This window comes from Pectinophora gossypiella, chromosome 14, assembly GCF_024362695.1.
Source record: "Pectinophora gossypiella chromosome 14, ilPecGoss1.1, whole genome shotgun sequence".
Taxonomy (NCBI): Eukaryota; Metazoa; Arthropoda; class Insecta; order Lepidoptera; family Gelechiidae; genus Pectinophora; species Pectinophora gossypiella.
In genome coordinates, this window is record NC_065417.1 from 6,860,335 (window position 1) to 6,881,967 (window position 21,633).

At 40.3% G+C, this 21,633-nt stretch overlaps 1 protein-coding gene across 1 annotated transcript; it reads left to right on the forward strand.

Annotated features, from left to right (window-relative positions):
* Positions 1-858: 858 nt before the first annotated feature.
* Positions 859-21,152, forward strand: LOC126372305 (uncharacterized). Its single transcript, XM_050017995.1, has 9 exons — positions 859-938; positions 8,435-8,465; positions 12,755-12,990; positions 16,537-16,673; positions 18,170-18,302; positions 19,097-19,242; positions 19,597-19,805; positions 20,179-20,420; positions 20,756-21,152. Exons 1-9 carry the CDS (start codon positions 897-899, stop codon positions 20,906-20,908), a joined length of 1,329 nt encoding a protein of 442 aa, XP_049873952.1. The 5' UTR covers positions 859-896; the 3' UTR covers positions 20,909-21,152.
* The last annotated feature ends 481 nt before the right edge of the window (positions 21,153-21,633 follow it).

The following is a 21,633-nucleotide window of genomic DNA, read 5'->3' on the forward strand; positions in this document are numbered from 1 at the left end:
ACTCGTTACAGTGTGCGCGAGAAAATTTACCCGCAAGCACTTCAAAGCATGTCGGGCACCGTGCTCGTCGAAGATCTTACCATCTGGAACAAAAAACTGCTCAATTAATGTAGATAAATAGGAAATTTATCTGTATTCATCTCCGAAGTTGATTGACTTTCTATAGCGGTTCAATTCTGTATCGAATTGATAGTCTCAATACTCAGTCAATGAGCGCGGTCAAAAATAAAGCTATTTAGCTATCTAATCGAACGATCGCTTCCTGCACCGGAGATGGGCCGATTGCGACCCAAACATAACATAGATGACCCGATGGCAGACGCAGCCGCTGCCACTCAACCGGTGGTACCCGCGATTTCTCCACGCGAATGTCACGGTGCCGAACGCATCCGCGAACTATCGAACCCAATTTCCCCTAATCCGATGCCAATCAACTATGTAGATCACGATCATCGAACAGCGCGGCGGATCGGTGATCGTGTCGTGAGAACGATAAAGTACAGAACAGGTGGTGCCCTCCCCGGCGATGGCTAACTGTTCCACCATCATCAAGCGCGCAAGCCGAGCGCGCCACTGCGCAGTCCCGTCTCGAAACGTCGCCGGCGCACCACGCCGCCTCGACCCGCTCCTCCACAGCGCACTACGATCACACTCGCGAACGCAGCCGAGAGTGGGAAACTACCGTCTTGAGCTACCACGAGTCCACAGGCGCCGGCGCACGCAGCTACCGACGGACTTTTAGTCAGTGTTCCAGTGCATAAATTATTTTATTGATAACAGTGAACGTTGTTTACGTAGTATAGTCTAGTTGAGGGTTTTTACGGCATCAGTGCAGTAATCGGGGCAGATAACATTAACGGTTGGCTCCGCGCTTGAGTGCGGCACACACCGCAAGCATGACGGGCGCCGGAGACTGCGCTCTCGTGCTGCTCTTGCTGGTAAGTCGCCTAAACTACACCATTACACTAATATACCACTACACCACAATGGCCAAATTATCCAGCTCTCGCTACATGTAAGGTACCTACTCTATAATTTCTAGTAACGGTTCAGAGACAAAGACTTAAAATGTAAGATTTTTGTAAATGGGTTGAATTTGTAATGCAACTTAATTTGTTCTTTCATAATCGGTATGTAAAATAATAACTATGGAAGAAATTACCATATCGTTGCTTATTTAAGTGATACTTAGAAAGTTTTCTTTTTGGGAGTGGTAATTACTTTAACTACTCAATGTTCTAAAACAATATACTCGTACTTATTGGTCAAGAAAACCCGCAGTAGAGCAGTGTGGTGGAGTACGTAAGCTCCATGCTTCGAGACGACCCCTATGCCTAGTAGTGGGACTTATAAAATTATATGTATGTATACTTACGCCAAAAAATAAGGTCTCCGTAATTACTTATGGAAACAAAAATAAAGTTTGGGACAAACAAGCTTTCCGCTCAAGTTTTCAAAGGGCATATCCAATTTAAAGACAGCCATCGACATAAAAACCGTAAAATATTCGCGTTGACCCGCTAGCATCAACATTCGACATCGGACGAACCATTTACCAAATTAAATTTCACGCCTGACTGATCTGTGTTAAGCGCACAGAAGAAGGCACATTGTCGAGCCCATTTGGGGCATCTTTGCCCATTGCTTGTAACGCGGAAATAATCCAAATGCATTGTCACGAATTTCACTAAGATACTTACTTATGTAGTCTCATTTCCTACTTGCTCCCGCAGTAATAAAGCGCTTGTAAGTGTATTAGCAACAATTTGCAGTAATAAAGGAATCGTTGATCCCTGTAAATCACCGCACGAGCGGTCAATATGCACCGATAATGCGAATAACGTTAGCGCGGCACGAGAGCGCATGCGTGAAGTGATGCGCGCCGCGTCGGACTAGACAACGTATCGTCAGAACCGCGCAGCCGCGTGCGCAACGCCGAGCTTTTTGCAAAGAGCTTGCACTCCGTTTATCGTGGTGAATAATTCGTTTCGAATTCCATCGGCAATTTATAGCGGACAATGTAGGTTTGCTTGGTTCGGCTTGACTTGCCATTACAATTTACTTAACCACTATAGATCAGTTGTTTAAAATAAAAGTACTCTTTATAAAGTTAGGTACTAAAATAAATCCTTTTTCTTTTTGGACATAAATAAAGTATTACTAATTAACAATTTTACTGATCCCTTTTAAGTCGGATACATACATTGCGAGGCATGTGCCCCGCACGCCGCGGCCGTAGGCGGCACGCCTGTGTTATACGTGCCTAACACAAGCCTCGCCTTTAGGGGCGTGCGGGCACGTGCCTCACAATGTTTGATCCAGTTTTATACATGCGTAGCACGTGCCTCGACACGAATATGAAGGTACTAACATGCATACATGTGGCTCGCAGGTCTCGCATTGTTTATAGTATCCGCCTTTCATGAGCTTCCGAACTGACCTACGTAACTGAATTCAAAAACATCTACAAATCAAAAACATAGTTAAATCATATTCAATCAACTGCGAACAGTGTACTTCCAACAATAATTCTTAAAAACAATTCTCACAAACAAACCATATCGACTAGATCATAATTTCCTACGCGGGAATTATACAATTAGCGCAAATGAAGTGTTCATAGCACGCAAGCATTTAGATGCGAGCTGGTTATCATCAGATTTCAGTGACTTCTTCCGCGGCGCCGCAATTAGCCATACAATTAGCCAAACGGCTGGGAACCCGGCGTGGGAGGGCGACATCGATCTAAGAATTAAATACCTATTATACAAAGGAAATGGTGAAATGCTCTATAAGATTTTAATGAAGCGTGTTTTAAATTTGGGTGGCGTTTATTTTGAAGATCAGAGCATTTAGCAAATTCCGTAGATTATGTCAATGGATACAGATAGTGTGGATCGTTCTTTGACGAATGAGACCTTCGGCAGAAATATAGTAGAAATCGTCAAATAGTTACAATACTTGCCTGTAAGGGATTACAGGATTAGTGGCGATAAGTAGAGCTCCAATCCACCGCAAGACAACTTGCGAAACTTTTATTTTAACTTAAACGAAGCTTCTGTGGTTTATGGGAAAATCCTGGGATATAAGTTCTTTACAGTCCAACCAAAGCAGACTTTTCCAGAAAATGCGTAAAGTGTTCCGTTTGAAAGTTCAGATGGTAGTGATATTTTCACGCTTATACTTAGTCACAACTGCAAAAAACTGGTAGGTACCCAGCCCACATTAGTTAATAGGACTCGATAATGAACGGTATATGAGAAAGAAGGTGAGAAAAAAAATATTTTTTTTTTAAAGAAAGGCAAGCTGAATATGGATGTTTGTTCAAGCGGAAATTAATCTTGCAACCGTTAATTTCAACATTGCAATTAAGAAACCAATTAATGACCGCCGTATAACAATTTTTCCAATTTCTCACGGAATTTGCATTGTCATCACGACATGCCTGTTACTTCTTATGTATATTATGCATAGCAACACGGACCTCCGCGATATTATGCTAAACATCAGGAAAACCTTCCGGCTCGCGGAGGCCCGTGTTGCTCAAGTTGCTCTAGGGTTACATGAGAGTTGAAAGTATAATTACTTCATTAAGTAGTTAAGAAAACACCAAAACAGTTTTTACCATAACTGTACTATAACATCAAAAACTCGCTCGACGTAGAGGGAAAATAAGGCCACTGGCCGTAAAGAGACTCGCCGTAGCGAGGGTAGCCGTTCGGAAAGTCGCTGTCAACGCTACAATTCGTTTAAACAACCTATATTCGTCCCACTTTCTGGGCACAGGTTAAAATGATTAACAATATAACACTATCAAAACATCTTTACACTTACTTAATTTGACGGGTAAACACTCATTCATAATTTATATAAGTATACGATAAAAAGCAAGACATCCAAGGACCTGTAACAGTACCCTTAGCGTGCGGGGTCTGTTGCGGTATCGCGATTCGGTGCGGGGAGGTGCGTGTCCTTTCTTCCCGTAGAACTAATAAATTCTGTGGACCTATTAGCTATGTTGGCGAAGAACTAGTAACCTCCCTATATATGGTTCATTTAATATTTCAAAACTTCTGTCAACGACACTACAGACGTGAGATTATCTTTGAAATGGCGTTTTTTTGGTATTCAACTCAATGAAAATGAAATGATACTCATTGACTACATTCTGTAAAATACCTCAATACGAAACAAAAGATAAAAGAAATTGAACCGGGTGAGAGTCCTCAGCGCTCCCCATTTGTCTGGCGAAATAGTCAATGTCATTTGCGACAAATCTACAACAAGTTACTTAGACTTGAGCAATTGTTTACTTATTTTTATTTTATTTATTTATTAACACAAATTACAGGCAGTCCCAATTCGAATATGTAATGCAATTATAACATTAGTACCTAACTAAAGAAAAGAGGATGTGTTTCATCGATACAATACAAATACTAGATCGTACTTATATACAATATTAATAATAAGTTTATAGGAACACACATTCCAGAGAAATGCATTTTCGGAGGTGTGTAACCTAACCTGTGTTGGGCTGGTTTTCCCTTCGCGGGTTGAAAGGTCAGACAGGCAGTCGCTTCTGTAAAAAACCGGACCTGTCAAATCTTCAGGTTTGGTAAGCGGACCCTGGGAAAAACGGGATAATGCTAGGGAGATGATGATGAATAATACGTTTATGGGTTTCCATAGAGCAACACGGACCTTTCTGTGAACTCCGTAATACGCGGCCTCCGTAATGCCTTTTTATTTCATGCCTTATGATTCTGTGTCAACCTCCACTGTAAGTATTATAATTATATAGGGTCTATTATTACAATTGGTAACCTGTTTTACATTAAATTCACAAAGAAAAAAATTTAATAGAAAAAAAATCTGACTCGAACGGGACTTGAATCCGCCGCTCTTGTCAAGCCGGAACGAGCGTGTTAACCATTGCACCACCGGGTCCTCCTGTCCATGCGAAATTCTCTCGATCTATGTATCGTCATTAAGCCGACGCGTTTTTTAGATTTAAATTGTCTCTTTGTGCGTTTCCCTAAGCACTGGTAGGTATTAACCATACAGTTCTTCAAACTGGGAGCGTTTCCTTAGCGGTCCCGAATCGTTTGTTGTCCACATAACACATAAACAGCCTATATTCGTCCCACTGCTGGGCACAGGCCTCCCCGCAATCAACCGGAGGGGGTATGGAGCATACTCCACCACGCTGCTGCACTGCGGGTTGGTAGAGGTGTTTTTACGGCTAATAGCCGGGACCAACGGCTTAACGTGCCCTCCGAAGCACGGAATCATCTTAATTTTTCGGACAAGCAGGTGATTCAAGCTTGAAAAGTCCTTACCAAACAAAGGACAGTCTCACAAAGTGATTTCGACAATGTCACCATCGGGAATCGAACCCGGACCTCAGACCGTGAGCCTAACGCTCTAACCACTACACCACGGAGGCTGTTTATTGTCCATTCACGCCCAATAACCAGCGCAGCACCGTTGAGCAGAACCGTTTGTCCGTCTGAGCAGAATTAGCATACAAGCGGCCGCGCATCCGATCACTGCTTCCGCGAGACGCCGACATGGGCCAACGGTCTTTCACTCACTCCGGCCAAGTAGTTAATGCCATCTGCGGCAAATCTACAATAAGTCACGTCAAAAAAAAAAAAAAAGGTCTTTCACACGTCGCGTCGTATAGCGTATGCCTTTGCCCTACGTTACGCACTGATTCTAGTGACCCCCCCAAAATTCAAATATATAGGTAGATATAGAATAACTACGCCTTATGGCAGAATAGTGTAGACTTATTTAATTTTACTAAATAAATAGGGAATGCTAATCATTAGCGTAATTTCTCCATTAAATCCAGTAAAAAAATGTCGCTCTATGGTGCATCACTTGACTAAATAATATATATTTGTGTTAAATTAAAATATAAACTACAACGATGAAGGGTGGGTACTTAGTTTATCTTGCGATGAATGTACGTTTAATCATAACTAATTTAAGAGTCACGCTCTCGTCTGTGTAGCATTCTCCACGCTACTTTTTTAGGGAAAAATAGGGCAGTGGTTTCCCTCTTGCCTTCCGCCCCGCAGTACCTGCTCTGTCTAACGCAAATGGGATGGCGCCCAGAGTAGTATATTTCAAAGACGTAATAGGACAAGATTCCTCCGCCACTGAATAGTACTGACAGTTACTGCTGCCCTGTCAGGTTTATCTAACTAACTCAATTATGAATATAGTCACAAGCTTAAGTTATGTTTTATGCCAAAACACTTTATTGCACTTTAAACGGATAAAACTAACATCAGATCTCTTCATAGCAAACTTAGAAAAACTTTCAATAAAAAGTTTAAATATTGTAGTACGAGTTAGACCCTCCAAAATAGTCCAAAAGGAACTACTGGTTACATACCTGATTATCTAAATGACCTCACGCTACCATGACACGCGACTCACTATCCAACGTTCCTATCATTTGCTTTTCTAATTAGACCACAATCGTTTAAACATAGTACACACGCAGCGATGTACGCTGAGCGGTTACAAGAGTTCGCGACAAATAAACGTATAAAAACGTCATGACTTTCAATGGCGGCTGGCGGATATAGTTCGCTTCATTTGTAGCAAACCGCAACCACCAACCATACGTTCCTAAACCCCAATCAAATTGACCCCGAAAGAAGATAGATATGTTTATAGCTAATGCCATACTTTCACTTTTCATTAACATTATAGAGTCACGCAATACTTTCCCTGAAGGCTTCAGAAGTAAACACGCGTAATTGCTTCATTTGAGCTTAACGCTACGAGTGACCAATTCAATGTTTCCAGTATATGGCTGGATATTTACTATAACATTTTTATTTATGCTACTGGGCGTAGTATAATAGTTTCACTTCATGCTACTGGTAACGATAACATCAGTATAAAAGACATCAACGGGGTCGATTACATTATTTGGTTCTTATGCACATTATAAAGTCTTTTACACACTATAAAAGTTAATCAGTATGCATTCACTAGTATTATTGAAATTTATATTTAAAGGATTAGATTAGGATTATTATTTTTTTAGATTTTTATTTATTTTTATTTTATATTTATGTTACATAGTGATAGCTTTACTAGCGTTAGAAGAACCTCTTTTTAGGTTTACAAAAGAAAATATCGCACGACATTGAAACCGTCAAGGTCTGTAAACTACTTCAAAAAGAATCGAATTAGAAAATAAATATTAATAATATGTTATCTTTATAAAATGTCACGTAAAAGATTAGAGTAGTCATGGCAATTTTATAAAAAAAAAGTGGTCAATTTCTGTAGATAATCGCTCGCCTGTCTGCGGCGGCGGTCGCCGGTCACGACTGCCATTAAATTGATTCCAACCATTTTATCATACTCCAAATATTAAAGAAGCATTCAGCCGCTCATTTCGCACAAATTAAACTATTTTCACTTCTGTATTGGAAGCGGCGCAGAACAGATTAGCTCTAGTTTTGTTGATAGATGCCCCAGCGAGGCCAGACTGTCGTGCTGTGTACAGCATCGTCGTTGAATTGAAATTAAATAAGTATATATTTTATTAGCGAATTACTGCCTATATATTATATTCTTTAGGCATACTTATATCAGAATAAATACATAACTAAATATATTCTGTATCACTGAACATGGACCTTTACAATAAATTTAACTTAATTTAATACTTACTTACTTATTAATTAGATCTTGGTATCAAAGGAGAATTATTTTAATAAAATGCTTAAAATGAAATAAAGCCTCTAAACCACTAAACGACAATTTTATGAAGAGTAGTAAAGCTGATAATATAATCAGATACTAAACTCTAAACACTATAGAAGTGATTAGCGCATTAAGCTTAGCCTAGTAATAATGATGGCAATAGATATAGAGGAACATAAACGAACAAGAATTAAAGGAGGGTTTATGAGAAATCTCTGGCATAATAACCGGCAGCTTTTGCCCTTATTACACTCGTATTTTTTATAAACGATTTACATGAATATTTTAAAGCGCCATTTTGCGCAAAATTTCGGAGCCACATTTTTGTTTATTTTTTTATATTGTTAGCTTCAAAAAAGAGCCTAATACACCATTCCATACGACAGGTAGATACTTACTTTAAAGAAATATATTTACGCTCGTAAAATGTATACATTACAGTGAATATAACAAAAAAAGCTCAAATGCACAATAAGATTAAAAAATATAACAAAGTAGAGAAATATGTTCGTTCACCAATGAATTGCAAATTGTATGATAAAGACATTTCAGAATACGTGATAACAAAACAGGATAGACTAGAATCTCTTTCGACACTGTTTAAGTTTAAGAATACAATACGTATTCAAATAAGTGAGAAGTGTTTAATTACACGGTGTGTTCCTTCCTGTAGCTTGAATGCTCTTTGTTGCAGATCCGAACGGCGCTCGCGCAAGACTACGATGGTAAGTACTAGTGTCAAAACTTATTGTTCGCAATTTGCCTACAGTTTATACGTTCATAAACGAAGTCGGCTATAAAGCCAAGCGTATTTCTAACAGAGGTCAATGACAGCTTAAGTGATTTTGATAGTGTAACTGTAAGTAAGGCTTTTATAATATTTTAAAAGTGAAACAAAATAATTCCTATTTGTTTACTCAGTTAGATTATTTATCTGAAGTTACAATTCTGAAAAATGATAATAGTATTTTATGCAACAGTTGTATAAGAAGGGTCAAAAAATGCGAGTGGCGTGAGTTGCGATGTGAGCCTTGGCGAACATCGCAATAAGAGACGCCACGAGCATTTTTTGACCTAGTTATACAACGTTGCATACAATACTTTTTCTACGACGACGTAATTTTAAACGAAACACAAAAAAATTCCAATTTATTTTCCAACGCGCGGGAAAATGGCGGCAAATGTATACTTTTTTTTTATAGTATATCTATGGCACCAAACAAAGTAAAGGTGCCAGTTTCCAGGTCAAAAAAAAAAACAACAACAATGCTTTTTTGGCGACATTATAGTACAGTTACACTTTGTAAACAATGCTTTTATAGGCCATAGAGCGTACACTTTTTCAAAGAGTTTAATTATGTATGTACTTATATTAGACTTTTTGGTTATTTAAATGCCAGATTAAAGTAGAGGAGTAGAAAAACTTCTTTATGTTATGCCAGTTATGGCTATAGTAAATACGTGCTAAAAGCTCTACCTGCAGAACATTAGAAATGTATTTAAGTATATAAATATATTCTTTTTAAGACATTTAATCTAAAATGAAACCATATTTTTGTCATCTTTTGACGTCACTAGACTGTGCATTTGTGATTTGCGCATTATCTACTTAACCGGACAAATTCGGTCGTTAGAACACTTGTAACAAAGAATTCGGCTAATTAAGACGTGTGTTATTTAAATTGTCCAATAAATATCTCACACTTTGACTTTTGATCCCACGAAACTGTCTAATCTAACCCTTTCATTGCTTTAACTACGACACATCGTGCCAAGATATTAAGTATGTCAAAAAATTAGAGGTTAAACGGCAATTCGTGAAATTAAGACATAATCTCACGTCGGATCTGACATTCACGAGAATTAAACTGTTCTCCATGCATCCACAAGTGGAGCGAGCATTCGCAACAACCTACTAAAGCACACATTACTTTCATTTATCGTTTAAATTTACCTCAGTACTCACTTAACGTTGTTTATTACTTGTTGAAGCTCATATTTCATGTGCAGTGGAATGTTGCCAAAGTATTCGCGTAAATATTTTCAAAGCGCTGCCGAGTGGGTATTTTTTAGTTCACATTTGTATGTAAGGTACGCATTGAAGCAGAAATCTGCCCCGGGGCAACGAGGTTTCATACAAATCTGGCGCAGCCCTCGCGGCACAGCTACCGCGCCGCGCGCTGAGCGAATTATATCGAGGGCTTCGACCAATAACCTGATACGATGTCAATCCACGTAGATAGCATTCGTCGTCGATATAATTTGGTTACCGTGCAGAGGCTGCAGGGGCACATAATATTGGCGATACCGCCTTTTTTTGCGTAGAGTAAGGGCCTATCTCACTGGGATGCCATGGTTGTGTCACCAGCGGGAAATTATTCGGGATTTAACTGCTGGCAACAAATTGGTTGCGCAAACAGGTGCGGTACTGTTTATACAACTGCATACATTTTTTGTTGGCGCAACCGTGGTGGCGCCACCATGATGGCCTACTGGTTTGCATAAAATTTACTGTAAAATTTCCCTGCCTCGCTTCACTTGTGATCTCAAGATATTTTGGTCTTAACCGTTTTACCCAAGAAGGCTAACCGTTATCTTTAGGTATAATAAAACGCTGTAGTTTTTCACGACATGTCAAGAGCATTTTTTTATTAACTCACAAATATAGTAGTATGATGATATATCAACTACTTAACGTACGTAATTTGTATTGAGGTATGCATAAAATCTATTTCATGATAGGGCAGTCGCAAATCCCAAAAGCTCTGTATAATAACGTGATAGTTGAGCCGTATCGCCGTCTTTAAGTTGAGCCAACTGTGTTAGTGAAAACTGTAAGTACTTAAGATTAAATTAATAACTCATTGGGGGCAGCGCAGGACCGATCGTCGAGGAGATCCGTGGGAGAGGCCTATGCCCAGCAGTGGGCGTCATAGGGCTGATGATGATGGTGCAAGTCCGGTACAGGGGTTCCGCAGGATCACAGTGACTATTAAGCTTTGTGTGGAATAAAAATAAATCTAAAGATTTTACTTAACGCCTGCGAATGTCCGTAAAATAGCATGTTTACTATAGAATTAGATATGCAGAAAACTACCGTTAGCTTTTTGGTGTATTCAATGAATAATAGGTTACCTTAGTAAACGTACGAAGCAGTAGGTATTCCCAATGAGGCAGGGTCAAGCGGAAACGTCGGTCTGGTCGTCTTGCTCTACTTGTCCACACTCTGGACGGTAGTTTTTGGAACATCTCGCCATGCCCCGTATGGTGTGGCCAATCGATAGTTCAGCGGCCTGCGAATTTAAAAGAAAGTACTCTACAAATAGCACATTAAAACTGAATTTGCATAAGTTTAATTTTCTGCACGTTTTATTGTCACGGTTTTTTTATTTATTCATTATTTATGCAAACATATACAAAAAACATTTTGACGTGACTCATTGTAGATTTGCCGCAGATAGCATTAACTACTTGACCGGACAAATGGGGAGCGCTGAAGGCTCTCACCCGGTACAACTTTTAAGACAACAGGCCTGAGCGTGCCCAGTTGGGCGCGAGCCTCAGCAGGAAAAATATTTAAAAGAATTAATCGACTCTAGTGGGTCGATAGCGATAATCGCTGATTGAGGGAAATCGTCGACGAATATACAAAAACACACAAACAAAAAATTTAAACTAAAATCAGAAAGGTTTGTACGTAAGTACACCTAACGAACCGTCATATTATCAAATTTTATCAACACTTAGGTAGGCTACCAATCACAGGTACGGTAGGTTAAGATAAGTACCTTAGGTAGGTACGAAGCTAAGGCCACACAAATAGTTGTTTATGATCACGATGTAAAAACAATCCACTTAACAAACAATCTCAATTTACCAAAAAAATTGTTTCGCCAAATTGAAACCGGGGCGTAAACAATCTCTGTAAATCTGTAAACAAAAAAATTAAAGAAAAGTAAGTGCGCAATGCAAACAAATGTCAAATAGCAATATTGCTTTCTTAGATGAATTGCTTCGAATCATTTTAACCCTGTTGGTTAATGCTGGGCATAGTAGGTAATTGTATCAGTAAACACTTATTCCATCAGTGTACACTTGAAACCAATGAAATGTAAATGAATTAGGTGAAACGGACACTTAGCAACTCTACCTAACATGTTTTAATCACAATTAGACATCACATGTAGCGCAGTTAGTTTGCCAGTTTTGAGTCTCGAAATTTAAAATGCAATGCATTTAAGTTCTTAAGTTAAATTAAATTAATGATTTTTATTTTCTTTATTAACAGTTTTTATATAGCTACACGATGGAAATTAAGGACAATTAAGATCCGACAAACGGTTCAGCTTATTTCTCGCAGACATCTGTCGCAGGAGACCAGGAATGCATAAATACACAACACAACACAGGCACAAAGCTCGAACTCAAACAAAACAGAAGCACAACAAACACAGAACACAAATCTTGAGACTTAGTTCATCTTGCGATGGATGTACCACAATTGGGATACAGTCGTGGGCTTATAATAATAATAATAATTAAATTCTTTATTCAAGTTACTATGACTCATAATTTGTTAATAACAAAACTTATATACTAGGTTAGTAGATCAGGAAATTAAATTAATTACGGGAGAGCTGAGCCGCGCCTCGCCACACCCCCAGCAATAGCGCAGCAGCGAGACATGTACACACAGTCCAACCTGCTAGCCAACATCGCCAGGACGCTGCTGGAACTAGCCCGTATCCTGCGCACCAGGGACGCGCATGTTATGTTATGTCCATTATCAATTTAAGAGCCACGCTCAATTTAGCACGGAAAAGACATTTTGGTGGATGCTACTTTTTTTGGGAAAAATAGGGCAGTGGTTTCCCTCTTGCCTTCCGTCCCGCATTACTCTGTCTGACGCAAGTGGGGTGGCGCCCAGAGTAGCATGTTATGTAGTAATATGTAATTATGAGTAGTATGTTATGTTATGTGTGTATTAATATCATGGAACTCACTTTTCTTCCAGTGACGGACATCCAGTGCACGTTCTCGAGCGGCGGCACAGGGATCCGCGACTCAGTGACGGCACTCCTGCGCAAGCCGGAAGGGTTCCGCGGCGCGCCGCTATTCGCGGACGACCGCGCCACCGACCCCGTAGCGGACCCTGTCTGCCAGATACGACCCGAGCCGGAGGACCCCACTGGACTGCTGTACCGACTTCGGATCACTGACTTCACGAGATGCGGCGTGCTGAAGCGAAATGTGGGTAGTCATTATTTGATTATCATCTTTATCCCTAGCGCTATCCCATTTATACAGGGGACCCCTGTACCTGCTTACCTAACCTGAAGACTTGATAGGTCCAGTTTCTTACAGAAGCGCTCGCCAATCTAACTGAAGAGAAAAATAGCTTAATTATTTATTGCTCGCACATTTTTTTTTGTACATTAAAGTAAGTACTTATATTTGATTTGATTTAAAAGGAAAGTGTACTTACACTTTAGTAAAACGAAAAATAGTCAAAGGCGGTATTATTTATATTTATTTATAATATATATAGCTACAAACCCACTGACTGACTGACTGACTCACTGACTGACTCACTGACAGGGTTGTTCTCCCAGAAGGAGCGTCGGGGGGTGAAAATGATGTATGGGGGGTGTGATCGGGACCTCCCGGTGAGTATGGGAAAAATCCCAGATCTTGGAAAACTGCTCCGCATCAGGGAGACACCCCACGGCCTGGCAAAACTATCGCACCTGGAACGATTCTGTTTTCACGAAACCTATTTAAATCTTGGTCAAATTCAATCACCGGTGAAAAAAAACCAAAATGGCGGAAAAACAAGATGGCCGCCATACAAAATTTTGTTTTTTTAAAAAATGCCTCGGGTGTAAAAATTATGTATGGGAGGTGTGATCGAAACGTCAAGTTGAGTATGGAAAAACTGCTCGATCTTGAAAAACTGCTCCGCATCAGGGAGACACCCTACGGCCTGGCGCAACTATAGCACCTGGAATGATTCTTTTTTCACAAAATCTATTTAAATCTTGGTCAAATCCAATCGCCGGTGAAAAATAACCAAAATGGCGGAAAAACAAGATGGCCGCCATACAAATTTTTCGTTTTTCCAGAAAATGTCTCGGAGGTAAAAACTGTGTATGGGGTTGTAATCGGAACGTCTTGTTGAGTATAAAAATACTTCTCAATCTTGAAAAACTGCTCAGCATCAGGGAGACACCCTACGGCCTGGCTAACCTATCGCACCTGGAACAATAATTTTTTCGCACAACGTATTTAAATCTTAGTCAAATCTAATCGCCGGTGAAAAAAAACCAAAATGGCGGAAAAACAAGATGGCCGCCATACAAAATTTTGTTTTTTCAGAAAAATGTCTTAGAGCTAAAAACAATGTATGGGGATGTAATCGGAATGTCATGTTGAGTATGGAAGTACTTCTCGATCTTTGAAATCTGCTCCGCATCAGGGAGACACCCTACGGCCTGGCAAAACTATGGCACCTGGAACATTTTTGATTTCACAAAACCTATTTAAATCTTGGTCTAATTTAATTGCAGTTGAAAAAAAAACAAAATGGCGGAAATTCAAGATGGCCGCCATACAAATTTTTCGTTTTTCCTGAAAATGCCTCGGGGGTGAATATGATGTATGAGGGATGTGATCAAAATGTCATGTTGAGTATGGAAATACTTCCCGACCTTTAAAAACTGCTCCGCATCAGGGAGACACCCTACGGCCTGGCGCAACTATCGCACCTGGAACATTTTTGTTTTCACGAAACCTATTTCAATCTTGGTAAAATTTTATCGTGGGTGAAAAAAAAAAACAAAATGGCCGAAAAACAAGATGGCCGACAAATAAATTTTTGTTTTTCCAGAAAATGTCTCGGGTGTCAAAATGATGTATTGGGGTGTGATCGGAACGTCATCTTGGAAAACTGCTCCGCATTAGGGGTCCGGCCTGGCAAAACCATAGCACCTAGAACTTTTTTGATTTCACGAGACCTATTCAAATCTTGGTCAAATTTTATCGCCGGTGAAAAAAAAACAAAATGGCGGAAAAACAAGATGGCCGCCATACAAAATTTTGTTTTTCTAGAAAATTCCTCAAGATCAAAAAATATGTATAGAGGTATGACCGGAATGTCAACTTTGAAAACTGCTCCGCATCAGGGGGCACCTGGAACGTTTTGGTTTTCATGAGACCGATTTAAACAAGATGGCCGCCATACAAAGCTTCGAACTAATACAGGACACGCGAGCAGCTTGCTGCGAGCGAACCACGCAACATCTAGTTAGGTTATGTATGTATTAAGTATATTTTATGGTAAGTAACATATTATTGTTTATGTCGGTGAACCCATGTTGTAAGACCGTAGGTTAATGTTATGTTATGTTATATTATTTCTATTTCTTATGTGTAGCGTTTATTTTACATTAGTCGTTAGCACGTCGCAAGCGAGGGTATTTTAAAATACAACGTCGCATGTCTTCCTCTCGTAAAGAGTGATTGCACTACCACGTAATATGTAATTGCTCATTTTATCGCCGACCAAACGATACAGTGGCAGGTTGCAGTCGATTAACTTGGCAAGCTTGGCAGCTTCTCGCGTTTATTTCTCGCGTTTATATTTCTCGGTAACAATACTACTAGCGAAGACTGGTCGTTTCCAGTTTGTTGACACCTCACACGGTGTCATTGTTTACATTATAACATTACGGTTTCACACCGTAGTAGGCAGGAAATGCAATGGATTCCCCGATAAAGCGACATTTTCATTAAAATTGTCTTGCTTACGTGATGGCTAACTTTGAACGCTTTATCGCGCGCTTCCCAGGCGCCTCCCTAGACTAATTAGGTTGATAAATAGTTACTGCGTTTATTTTCCCGGATCCTGATTAATATCTAGACGAGTTGGCTCTGAGAAGAAGCTAATTTTAGATACGAGTTACCTAAGTAACAGATCGGTAACTTTCGTAGCTATCTGAAAAATTCCAAGCTGATAGACTTAGGCTGTTCAATAAACAAACGCTGAGATAAAGCCATTCTCAGCGTAAAGTTCGATAGACTGACTATAAAGTTATTACCTCAGCATCAATTTATAACGGCAGAGGCGGCGGCGTAATACTTACATTGTAAGCAGTGCGCTATTCAACAGCGGATGATTTGGCTTTGTCTTCGCGTATTATGTGCGATGTCGGCAGTTCTCAAAATTGTTCTCTAGTTACCACGTACGTTGTCATCGACAGGTAATATCCACTGCCGTTACTAACAGTATGGGTCGACTGTACTCAGCTGATGCATTATTAACCGAGAGACCGGTACTACTATTGAGGTGAGGGGAACTGAGCCAGCAAGAAGCGAGAACGATTAGAAGGAATGCACTTGACGCAGATTCATGGCGGTTCAATTAGTGTAATACTCTAATAGCTGGTGGTTCACAAGCAATTACTATGATAGAGACAGATCATTCTCTCCTGTAATCGCTTCGCACTCGCGTTCGGATAGTGAATTATGACACGTACCCGAGACGTGAGTCAGATTATGCAAGACAGGAACTTTCTCAATCGCATAAACGTCAAGAAAAAATATACAATTTAAAAGCCGTAATTGATGACAGAGATAACGTGTAAAGGCCATAGTCCATTCGAGCTAGTATCAGACTCTTGATGGTGTGTCAGCAATCTATTTAATTTCTCCATGGGTTCCTATGCATATAATAATGCCTTCATTCACTAGTGATAGCGATACAAGGACATTTGTTAAATCATACCTATTCGCCACCAGGGTTTCGTCCACGTGCGGGTTTGGTTCCCGCAGTTCCCCGGTGTGGTGATGCAGTCGGACCAAGAGCTGATCATCATGTGCAAGCCGCCGGAGCCTACCATCATCGAAAACAAAGCCGCCGGCTTCGCGGGCAGCTTGTGAGTGTCGCTCACTTGGCTTGAACCATAGAATAAGGAATAATACCTACTACTTATAGTACGGCAACTCTGCGCTCCCCACCAGCGGCTGTGCTGGAGTTACCTCACCATAGAACCCCTCATAGAATCCATATAAGGAATAATACTACGTCGGTCTTACTTAAACCGTAAGCCTTCAATCGTATGGGCGTCAAACATCACACACAGGTGTGCGTGTACGATAACGTCAATAAATAATAATAACAAAACACTTTATTGCACACAAATTTTCAAAACAATTACAGGATAAACTTAATCTAAGGTGGGCAAAGGCGGCCTTATCGCTAAGAGCGATCTCTTCCAGACAACCTTCGGCAGAGGATATATATAACGTCACTGTGTAGTATCTGTGTAAAACGAGGTTTTTTTCGTATGAAGTGTCCGGGGTGTGATTAAACTACCTACGAACTGTGCGATAGCGGGCTGTGACTGTGAGGTGCCGCCCGCAGATAGCACGCGCTTATTTCATACACTGATGAAGAGCAGCGACGACGATCGTTTTCTGATGACGCTAAAAAATAACATTATTACCATTCTCATAAAGAGCAATCTTCTCCTTACTAAATATTGGCTTTGGGCGGCTCGGTCCCGCACGAACAGCTTGACTAAGCGAACTTTTTTTTGTTTATGCAATTGCAATTTTAAAGAGACAAATACTGAGAATTATTGAAGGCAGAAGAGGCAAGATGATTGGACACCTAATAAGACGCGACGAATTTATTAAAAACATCATAGAAGGAAAGCTAGAAGGAAAGAGAGGAAGGGGAAGACCAAGAAGAGCTTACATGGAACATGTTAAACAAAAGGTTAACGTCGTCTCTTATAGGGAAGTCAAGCCTTTGATAGACTGGAATGGAAAATGCTACACCGACAAGAGCGTGGGTCTGAAATTGATCATGAGTATTATTCTGAAAGAGTTCACTCACTCCACTGCCCGCTGTTGTCCAGGCCGTGACCTTATTGCTCTACTTATACAGACTAGCTTCATAGTGTTCATCCTCATTAGCATTTCAGTTCGTCATGGCTACTGTTTAGTACCTACTCAATACTTGTTAAAATTTAGTTTAACGATAAACTCGTTAACCCTTTGAATCTAGTATTACTCGTTACATTAGTAAGTCATCACTAATTTAATAGTCACGCTCTTGTCGGTGTAGCATTCCTCTCCATGCTATTTTTATAGCGAAAAATAGAGCTGTGGTTTCCCTCTTGCCTTCTGCCATGCAACATTAGTAAATACGAGATTTTATGTAATATTTACCTTACCAACTAAAAAATCGATAGCTTTGTGTGTGTAATAATGTCGACCCGTAGCCTATAATAGTTTAGGTGCTTACCTTACAACTTGTAGTAAGTACTTACATATACTACTGTAACTAACCTAACCTAACTAGCATATTCACACCCAATACTAACAAATCGAGCATGATCTATTGAGTGAGCAGCCACTTCCACAGCCCGCACGGCGCGCGTGTCTCCGGCGTGGTGGAAGAGACTCCGGGCCGGCTGGAGTATGAGGTGGCTCTATACAAGGAGGCGCCGCCTGTCTCGCGACACTCCAACCACTCCGTCGATTTGCCCGTTGACCAGGTAATTGGTAAAATTTTCGATTTACAACCTACTTATTTAAACATTGTTTTAAGTTAACGCGGTTATTGTCATAATTAAAACGGGTTCTTACCGCGTTTAAAGCAGGGATATGAGACTCCCAGAGTCTCATCCCCGGAGTCTCATATCCCTGCTTTAAACGCGGTAAGAACCCGTTATTATGTGTTTTAATTATACGTACTACTTATTTAACTTGCTTTGGCGAAGAGTGTTTAGAGTACCTACTTTAGATCTTTAGAGATGATGGAGAACTATGAATATGTGCGACCCTAGAGGGTTGGAAGGACTAGGCGAGCCTCTACGTTGGGTTGTGCGTTAGGAATTCAGAAGTATTGAAGTTCAGAGTCTATTGTCCAAATATATATCAGCTGATACAATCACAAATTTAGTACAAAATAATCACGTATTTTATCAGAAGGATTACAAGTGGGTATTTTATGATACACCTCAACCTTCTCCACTACTGCCTCGACTTCCTTCGCGGGATACAGACGCGACGCTATGCTAATTTGGTATGATTAGCAACCGTTAAGATTACGCTTCTTCTTGAGCTGAATTTATAGTGGACGGAGCGTTAGTAGATATATCTTTTTCCGTATAGGCCCTACGCTGCGATTTCACTCAGCTTTATAATGTCTGCGCTGTTTTTCTCCCACCTACTCAATTTAGGTACTTTTACATACCACTTACTTTTTTTTTGGTAAAGATTCATAGCAAAATTACGTTTTAGTACCTAGTATAAGTGTGAGCTGCTACAATGTAGTAATGTGTTCCAGGCGGTGCCGATCGGCACGAAGCTGCAGCTGCGCGCGCGCATCAACCCCGAGTCGGCGTGGCGGCATATCAAGCTGCTGGAGGTGGCGGTGTCGCCCGACCCCGACCGCCCACACGCGCCGGGTGCCGTGCTGCTTGTTAAAGACGGGTACTACTAATAATGCAAACACAAAAATCTGATCGAAAGTATTCCGGCTCGTGCGGGATTGGAACGCATAGCGTTTGTCAAGCCGGGACTATATAAATTCTGTGTCATCATTACATTACACCACCGCGAATCTTCTAATATAATATCTAAGTACATTTTTTTGTCTGTAACGTCACGAATTCTTATTTTATCGGGATTATTAGCGAGATGGGCAGTAAAGTACATTAGTTGACTAAGTAATTATATTATTATGATGAACAGCATGTTCGAGTATTTTGATGCTCCAATGTAAGTGCCTGAAAGTTTGTTATCTATATTTACGAGTAGTAATAAAAATCATGAATATTAAACCAGGTGCCGGAACCGCGACTTCGCGTCGATCATCCCACACCAGCCGGCGCGGTATCGGGAACGCCACAATGAGGTGTTCCTCGACTTCGAGGCCTTCCTGCTCGCCTCCATGAAGGAACGCTCCACGCTCTGGATACACTCACAGATAAAAGCCTGCATGGACGCCGCCGACTGCCAGCCCGACTACTGCCTCGACTTGTTCGAACCTTCCGGTGAGTAGCTGTTCAATTCCTATAAGGTTACCTACTTCAGAATAAATGACAGATACTCAATTACTCTATTCATATTCTGTGAATGTCTGATATTCTGTTGAAGATCAAGTGTTCCTAGCAAAGACAAAGGTGTGTTTCCATTTGGGTCGCCTAAGTCGATAGATGAGCTTAACCCTTTCATGGGCGGAGACCATGGGTCATTGATGGTTCATTATAGATAGTATGGCACCTTAGAATCGGAACGTCATTAGACGTTCTGTCCTTGAAAGTGTTAAGGTCCATTTGTCTAGTGGCGATTAAAATAGTCTGAAAACTTCGTAAAACATCCCAAACAGCGCAGTGGATAATAACAATCTTCGTTGTAAAATTCCAGGGCATGGCCGCCGCAGACGGTCGCTGCCAGACGCGTCGCACACGCACAACATCACGTCGCAAGCGCTGGTGGCTGACAATGACAACAACTCGACGCCTTTCACGCGGTTCAAGGAGAACCTGGAGTACACCGTAGTGATGCCTGGGGAGCTCTTCCACCGGACACCGCTGGAGGCCACTTGTGCCACTTCTATGATGGTAGCGGTCACGTTAGGAGCGCTCCTGTTTATGTCTGCTTTGCTGGTGAGAGACGAATTTTTCTACCTATTTTACCTGTATGTTAAATTGTTTTCGGTGCTACTCATTAAGCACTTCTAAAACTGTCCTATTGTTTATTGATTGTCCGAAAAATAATCTCTCTCATTAAGATTAATTGATTGAATACGGGGCCAACCCCGTATTCAATTTGTTAAGTAGATACTTAGTTCATAGTTACATCAGCCAAGTCAGGGACCACTAATGATTCAATCACGGGCACCAGGGTTGGTGAGAAGATGGAAGAATAATAAAAAAAACCCTATGCCTAGTTTTATTTTTGATTTTTCATATGAATTGTCTAAACCTCTCTTCTATTGTAGATGTGCTACCTGGCGACGAAGTTGAACTCCACGCTGATGAAGCATAACAGCCTGCAAGCGCCGTCGGGGAAGGGCTTCGAGCAGATCCTGCGCGAACTCGCACACCACTCGCTGCCAGACACTGGCTACACCGGTCGGCCCACCGTGCAATGATCACACTTAGCATACTGCCACCTAGCTCTCCACAGGACCTAGGCTAGCTAAGTTGCAAACGTTTGAGTAGCATCGGTACCGTATAAGCAAGGACGCTGCGTACTCGCGAGGCTCATAGATTCCCACGAGTTCCGAAATTGGAATATTTGCAAATTCGCTAAGCCCCTGTTCATAATATGTAGTTTTATAAGTTTCTCCGGAATTTAGTCCAAAGGAAATGTAAAGGTTTTTATTAGGTTTTGACTTGAACAATGATATCACTTTTATTTAATATAGTGATTATAAGCTTACGTTAAAAGTTTGGTTATATGTTATCGAAGTCTTTAAGAACAAAATGTTTTTAATTAACGTTAGGTTACCTCTTAAGATAATTTAATTTATTTATTTTTAATTGTAAGTATTTAATTTATTGCAATAAATTAAACGGAAATTATTGAACTTATGACTGAAAAATAACGAGTTATTTCAAATAACTTATAAAACTTTTTCAGTCATGACTATCACCTTTTAGATTAACCGTTAATTAAGGAAATATTGATATTAGTGATTACTTTATTGTATAAAAAAAATAAATACACTTGCCCATACCTATTCTTTGTTTTATTTTTCTTGATTGTTAATCATACCATACACGATTATTACGTGCATTAAATATGCATTTGAGTAATAGAATATAAAATAGACAAAGAAAGAAGGGTCATTTTCTCATTTTTTGAAGTCGGATA

Coding starts and splice junctions, on each gene's coding strand:
- LOC126372305 (XM_050017995.1), top strand. CDS start 897: ATGACGGGCGCCGGAGACTGCGCTCTCGTGCTGCTCTTGCTG. Junction 18,303..19,096: donor TCGATTTGCCCGTTGACCAG/GTAATTGGTAAA, acceptor AATGTGTTCCAG/GCGGTGCCGATCGGCACGAA. Junction 19,806..20,178: donor CGACTTGTTCGAACCTTCCG/GTGAGTAGCTGT, acceptor GTAAAATTCCAG/GGCATGGCCGCCGCAGACGG.